Source organism: Lycium ferocissimum, chromosome 5 (genome assembly GCF_029784015.1).
Source record: "Lycium ferocissimum isolate CSIRO_LF1 chromosome 5, AGI_CSIRO_Lferr_CH_V1, whole genome shotgun sequence".
In the NCBI taxonomy this organism is placed as follows: domain Eukaryota; kingdom Viridiplantae; phylum Streptophyta; class Magnoliopsida; order Solanales; family Solanaceae; genus Lycium; species Lycium ferocissimum.
Window position 1 is genome coordinate 72540722 of NC_081346.1, and position 7566 is coordinate 72548287.

The 7566-nt window shown below is 33.5% G+C and overlaps 1 protein-coding gene across 3 annotated transcripts; it reads left to right on the forward strand.

Moving 5' to 3' along the window:
- The first annotated feature begins 868 nt into the window (after positions 1-868).
- On the forward strand, positions 869-6167 carry LOC132057356 (probable pectate lyase 12). 3 transcript variants are annotated; one of them, XM_059449924.1, is made up of 4 exons: positions 869-1327; positions 2980-3898; positions 4739-4941; positions 5820-6167. In XM_059449924.1, the coding sequence occupies exons 1-4, from the start codon at positions 1170-1172 to the stop codon at positions 6013-6015; spliced, it is 1476 nt and encodes a 491-aa protein (XP_059305907.1). In that variant the 5' UTR covers positions 869-1169; the 3' UTR covers positions 6016-6167. The 3 variants fall into 3 exon arrangements, with proteins under 3 accessions (XP_059305907.1, XP_059305906.1, XP_059305905.1); XM_059449923.1 differs by having other exon boundaries at positions 870-1327; positions 5817-6167; XM_059449922.1 differs by having other exon boundaries at positions 871-1327; positions 5814-6167.
- Positions 6168-7566: the final 1399 nt, after the last annotated feature.

Below are 7566 nucleotides of genomic sequence, written 5' to 3' on the forward strand. Positions count from 1 at the left end.
ATCACATGTTAATGCGTGATTTTTAAAAGTTTTTTTTTTTTAATTTTTTAGGAGAAGAATGTTCCTAAATCCTAATAGACCATTTTTCATGAAAAAGTAGAATGTTTCCTGTGATCTTTACTCCAAATTGAATGTCCTTCCTTAATTACAGTTGTACTAATAGTTTATAGTTATGTTTCAATTGGCAAACAGAGTGTAATGTTTCACCACTCCAATACATTTAAGTTTTAAAATCATACCTTTCAGAAGTTTTTTTTTTTTTTTTTTTTTTTTTTAAATATTGGACCTATTAAGTTTAAATCTTGAATTCGCCTCCCTTCATTATCTCATAATTACAAGTTGTACACCCAATGGGATCAAAAAAGTGTAAGCTGTGCAAATAGGGACTTGACATCCCGAGCACACATGTTAATTCTAATTTATTGATGTCTCTTTTGCCCTTTTTGTTTTTAGTTTATTTAAAAATGGGCGTCGAATGGGCTGAAAAGAAAGAAAACAACAGTTCGGTGCACAAATTTTTTTATATTCAATAAAATATTTAGGACTAGCCGAACTCTAAGGGGTGTAATATAGACAGAGTATCATGCCACAAATAAGATAAACAATATAAATCCATGCACAAAGCATCACGCAAAATTTGGGAAAGTGTCGCACTTTAAAGGGGTGTAATATAGACAATCTATCATGATAAAAAAAAAATAGATTTTATGACTCGGGATCCGTGACTTATAAATCATACGAAGACGAAGTATAATCTAGACAGTTTATTCTGACGCAAGCATTAGTAACGAATTCGATGACTCAAACACGTGACCTATATAGCCACACGAAGACAACTTTATCGTTAATCGAAAAAGAAAGAAAACCCTCAAAATTCAATATACTCTGTTGCTTTTCTGCTTGTAAAGCATGGGTGAATCCAGGTGAGAGATTCTCTTAAACAATGACTATAAATCATGTCAGTTAGTTGCAAATACATACAATCACTACTATGAGTAGTCAGTAGAAATACAAAACACTCCAAGACCCTACTTTTAATTTGTTATCTTCTCCCACAGTCAACAATACAGAATCCATTTTCTCACTATCACTCACTAAAAAACATAACTTCAAAGTTTCTCTATAATGCAGCTAACTCACTGACCCCAAAACCCCAAAAAACACACAAAATGCAGTTCGTTATTGTAGAAAAGATGCTCCAGAGAAGCTACATTGTGGTTTTGTTGCTTTCAAGTTCATTTTTTCCCTTTGCTTTTGGGATTTTCTTGAATGTCACTCTTCCTGGTCAGCATCCTGATCCTGAAGCCGTTGCTCTTGAAGTTACAAGGTATAAGAAAAACATTTCTAAGCTTCAATTAGTTGTTGTATGTTTTGATCTGTTCTTTACATGTTCTGTTTTCCACAATGTAGGACTCCCCTTTCTTGAACTTTAGTTGATACCACAACCTGAGTCTCCGGTTCGAGCTCTGCATACAAAATTTGTTTTATATGGAAAGACTTTCCCTTTAATGAGTCTTACGCAGTACATATCTGAATTAGCCGGGGATTCAATATGGGTGCCACTGGTGGAAAACTTTTTATTTTTATTTTTTTAATTTTAGGCTAATAGTCCCACATTTTTGTTCCTTTTCTTGTTTATGTCTTTCTCTGTTGTCTATTTGCTCCTCTGTTCTTTACAAGCTCTGTTTTCGACAATGTAGGACTCCCTATTCTTGAACTTTAGTTAATGCCACTAGTAGTTATGGTAGGATGGATAAGAAATCTCGGTTGTGAGCCCTGTCTATGAAAAAACTTCTGATAGGGAGTGTTTTCCTACTTTATGAGCCTTAGGTACTGAAAAATTCGAATTAGTCGGGTCTTAATGCTGGTACCAGATACCGAACTGAAAATAAAGGTTAATAGTCCCACATTTTGATTCTTTTTCATTTTTGTTTCAAGAATAAGGTGTTAAATAACATTTTACGCTCTACATTCAAGAGTCTTTGTAAATAATGAGCAATTATTTTTTGATTAGTTGGAGTTTGATTTCTAGTAAGAATTGAATTCCTCTTCCTCATTTTTTTTTTAATTATTTTATATTTAAGGATGGAGAGGGGGGATTTTCTTGTTTCGTACTGGCTTTATGAGCTTTAATTAACTTTTTAAAGTGCTATTGATGTAGGTAGATATGGATATTTATTGGTTGCTTATTATATCGTCTATTTTTACTTTCTCCTTGTCTGAATATCTAGTTGTAGGCCCTCAAATCACTTTAATTGGACTTCCTTTCAACCAATGAATCCATTAGCCTTTCTCTTTTTGTTTTGTGACTTATTGAAATGTTTCTTACTCCCTCTTATGTGAATTCATTTGATTGAGCACGACATTTAAGAAAGAGGGAGACTTTTAAAACTTGTGGTTCAAAATATACCTTAAAAATTTGTGTGGCTGTAAATCATTCATAGAGTGAATTTATTTCCAAATTAGGAAAGAGGTCATTTATTTTGACACGGATTAAAATGAAAATAAGTTCAAACAAATTGAAACAGAGGGAGTAACTTTTTACCATGTTTGTGCAAAAATATAGAGCTAGAGGGAAAAAATTTCTTCATTTACACCACTGTCCACAATGCATTTTTTTTTTTGATAAGGTGCAATCCCTTATTCCTACTCAAGTTTTATAATCAGGATTTAACTTATGTACATTGATAATATGAACAACTTTTACACTAGCAATGTAGCCTTCTTGTGTCATTTACATAATCAATGTGTACAAATTAAACTCGTTTCCTCCAATGCTTTGGTCGGTCTAATGATAAGAGCTCAACACATGATATGAGTGTTAAGTGCACTTCTTGGGTTCGATCCCTGCCACACACAAAAGTGTAGAGTGCCGGTCCATTATCCACTAAGTTCCAATTTCGTGAGTAATTGACCCTCTGGGAATTTCTCAATTATGAAAAAAATAAGTTAGCAACTCTTTTCATTAATGTGTTGCAGGAAAGTAAATGTATCACTCTCAAATCTCCAGACAAGAAGAAAATTGTTGTCTTACTACACCAATATTGACCAATCCTCTTGCCAAACCGGCAACCCAATCGATGATTGTTGGCGATGTGACCATACTTGGCAATTAAATCGCCAAAGACTAGCTGATTGTGCCATTGGTTTTGGACAATATGCACTAGGTGGCAAAGGTGGTCGTTACTATGTTGTCACCTCTTCCTCGGACCCCGACCCAGTCAACCCACCACCTGGCACTCTCCGATATGGTGTCATCCAAGAAGAACCGTTATGGATTGTCTTCGCGGCAAACATGGAGATTAAACTCTCGGAGGAGCTCATTTTCAACTCGTACAAAACCCTAGACGGTCGCGGGGTCAACGTGCACATCACGGGTGGGGGGTGCATAACGTTACAATATATCTCGCATGTCATTATCCACAACATCCACGTCCATCATTGTTACCAATCGGGCGAGACGAATGTCCGTTCGAGCCCTACACATTTCGGTTATCGAGGAAAATCGGACGGGGACGGGATATCGATATTCAGTTCGAAGGATATTTGGATCGACCATTGTTCATTATCGCATTGTAAAGATGGATTGATTGATGTAGTAATGGGGTCAACGGGGATAACAATATCGAATAATCATTTTTCACATCATAATGAGGTAATGTTATTGGGACATAGTGATGACTATTTACCAGATTCAGGGATGCAAGTGACAATTTCATTTAATCATTTTGGGAAGAAATTAATTCAAAGAATGCCAAGGTGTAGGAGAGGGTATATACATGTGGTGAATAATGATTTTACAAGGTGGGAGATGTATGCAATTGGTGGAAGTGGTAGCCCTACTATCAATAGCCAAGGAAATCGATATATTGCACCCGCTGACCCTTTTGCTAAAGAGGTACAATTTTTTTTTTCCTTTAAAAATTAAATAGAAATTAACCTTAATATTTCTTTTTGTCCTGTCCGCAAAATTTCACGCATAATGTTAAAAGCATACTACATGAAATGCCAAAACATAAAACAGTGAGCTTGTCTTCTTTTCCTTAGCCATTTTAGCCTGAATAAGATTTGAAATAACATTTACAGATTATTTAAAATAAATGTTTTTTTAATCAAGCTGGCCTATTATTCCAACTTCAATCTCGAAATATAGAATTTGAAGTTTTAAAAACAAGTTTTAGGAATTTTTCAAGTTTTCACTTATAAAACTTCAATTTTGTTTTCATGTCCAAACACAACTTGAACTTTCAAATACCTTATCTTGTTTTAATTAAGCCAACATGCCTTAATTAAAAGAAAAGTACTACTACTAGGAAAAGAGTTCAAGTTTGGGTGTATTTCGCTTTAAAGTTATGAACAACTAGTTGACATAAAATCAATACTTTATTTCATCTTTTTTACTTTAGGTCCGATGTTTTCTATTCTTTTGAAATCTTTACTTTCGTAAAAAACATAGAGAATGTCTAGTATACTTTTTATTTTAATTTTTCTTACATAATGTTGGCCTTAGATGTATATTCAAATGAAAAAGATACAACTTGTTTGTGACTGAAATGTTGTTAGCTCTTTTTATTTGTATACTCTTCACAAATTTTGTGCTCTAAGTTGCATTGGATACCCATTGATTAATTTAAGGCTTAACTATTATATACTAAACACCCCTATACTATGACTAAGTTACAGAAAGATCCTCTATATTTTAAAATCAAACACTTACACCCCCTTAATTTAACTATAGGTGACAAAAAGAGTGGACACAGAAGAAGGACATTGGAGGAATTGGAATTGGAGAAGTGAAGGGGATGTAATGGCAAATGGAGCATACTTTGTGGCCTCTGGGGAAGAAGTTGAGGTCAATTATGAAAAAGCTTATAGTGTGGAGCCCAAATCAGCAAATTTCATTGACCAACTTACACTGAATGCTGGGGTCCTCATTCACAGGTAGGGTCCTCTTACTTTCCTTCTTTTTCACTTTTTCCCCCTAAACAACACTTTTTCTTTTTTCTATTTCTCTCACGCTTTTGTCTTTATGTTAAGTAGAGTAATCAACACTTTAATAGTCCATGATAGACTTTTGTGTTTGTTAATTATTACTACTATTACTATTAGTAATAATGTAATTAATTTGGAGTACTTACTTTCTTAGTGACACAAGAATTATGTCTGTCTCAATATGATTTTTCAGCAATCCAAATGGAATACGCTCCCCACTAATTACGTATATTAGTTTGGTACTCTTTTGCTTTTAAGGTTCGATACAAGTAAACTTTTTTTCAAATTCAATAGACAGTAGATGCTAATGAATTTTAGAGTAAGAAAATTTCTTAAATAACACTACTATTTTCTAGTTAGTGGGACATTTGATAAAAATACTTGTAGTAGGAGTATTAAATTTGTACATTATCATTCCTTTGATAGGAATCGCTTTACCCCTCTTAGGACTAAAATGAAACTTTTTGTTTATATATAAACTGTTGTATTCTTTTGATCTAAGAAAAGATTCTAGTATAGCGATAAAAGAAATTCAAGAACTGTTTTATATCACATGCTCAAGTCCTAAATATGACGTTCTGCAGAACTCATACTTTTCATGCTAGCTCCATCTCTGTGACACTCTAGTAATTTCTTGAATTTTCTTGTATGAATTTTTGGCTTTGCTACTGCCTCTTAGTAAACTATCCAACTTCAATCCGAATAGTCGAACCATTAAGCTTCGAATACCACACGTAAAGAAAAAGTAAGAGGAATTAGTTAGGGCTTTTATGACACTTCATTTTTTGGAGTTAATAAAATGGATAATTTTATATGACTAGAAGCAGGGGAGGCAACAGTGGAAAATGGACTTCTACCACCAACAATGACACTGAATCCGCCGGGGACGACAGCGGAGAAGATCTCGTGGCAATTTCCGGCGACGCCGACGACTACGGTGGTGATGAGTCTGGAAGCTCTTCAATCTACTCTAATTTATCCTTGTTAGTTAATTCTCTAGTGGCATTGTTAGCCTTCTTGTAGTCAGAAAAGTTTAAGACATGAAAAAGGAAAAAGGAAAACAAATTGACCTTTTTTCTTTTTTGAAGAACTATTTAGAAATTGTTGTTCATGTGTTTTTAATTTAAAGTACTTTTTTTTCTGTGGTGGCAAAATTGTCGCCCTGAATCCTTTAATCAAGTAAATTTACAACATGTCTCTCCTTGAATGTAGTTTACTGTCATAGAGGATAAAGACTTCTTGGCCCAAAATGAAAAAAAAGGAAAAGACAGAAGAATAGAAAAGAAAAGAGAAATTGTATCCTTAAATAGATACAGTTTTATTTTATTGGTGCCAATTTGGGCCTATAAATGAATAATTCGTCCAACTATTCACAGGTGCAATTATTGATTTATTCATTTAGGGATCATTTGATTGTTGATTAGGAAGTGAATTATTCATATATTAAAATCAACACAACTAGTACCGGCAACCAAACGACCTCTTAAGGCTTAAACTGGCTCTATCTCGAACCAAGGCATGCAAAAGCTGGTTCAACTTAGGTTATACTAGTTGCTACAACCGTAAGAGAGTTCGTTTAAAAAAAAAGAAAAAAGACAATCACTTTAGATTTTGGATATAATTTTACTTTGTAACAAGAAAATTTTGAGTTGTACTAATCATGACCAACTCTTGCATCCATCTAAATTCAACCAATTTTTGACTCAAAAAAACAAAAACAAAAAACTTTTCGGTGAATTAAACATCTATGGAGCGTGAATTGACTTTTAATTCGACTTGTAGGCTGTAGCTAGTGATTTGAAAGTGGTGTCAACGTGTTATCAATTTGTCTTTGTGTAAGGCAACCAGTGAGTCAAATTCTTTCTCATTTTTCTTTTGATGCCATTGGAAGAGGGTTCTGAAAAAATTAGTAGGCATTTGGTCTTAGATTCCAACTTTTTTTTTTTTTTACTTTATTAAGAATTTATCAAGTTGAAATTAAAGATGAAGTTGTGTTTGATTATATTTTTTGCAAAAGAGATAAGAGAGCCTTTTGTTCGGAATTTATGAAAATGAAGTTGGAAAATAGGTTGGGAGCACTTTTCCAAAAGTGAAATCCAATCCCAAGTTAGATTTGGACATTTTATAACGACATAATGATTTTGAAATAAAGTAAAAAAAAAAAAAATAGTCCAAAAAAAGTGAATAATCTCATGACCCTTTGGAAAAATTATGTGGTGTATTTTAGGGCTGGGCTAAAATAGTTGAAAAAACACTTTCAATGGGTACCCCACTTTTAATATAAGGTAAAAATATGTGGGGGCCGGAACCAAAATGACTCAATAAAAAATCAAGTGAATCAAAATATCCCAATAAAAAAAAAGTTACAAAACTACCTTTAAGCGGTAAAATATCGCGCTAAAAAATCACGAGACGGAGCGCCAGTTAATCGCTTTAGCGCGATTTTACTGCGCTAAAGATTTTTTTTTTTTTTTTGCATAGCGCAGTATTTTACTGCGCTATAGCTAGCACTGAAGAAAAAAAAATTGGTAAACTTTTTTTTTTTTTTTTTTTTTTTTGAAAAAACTTAGTGTT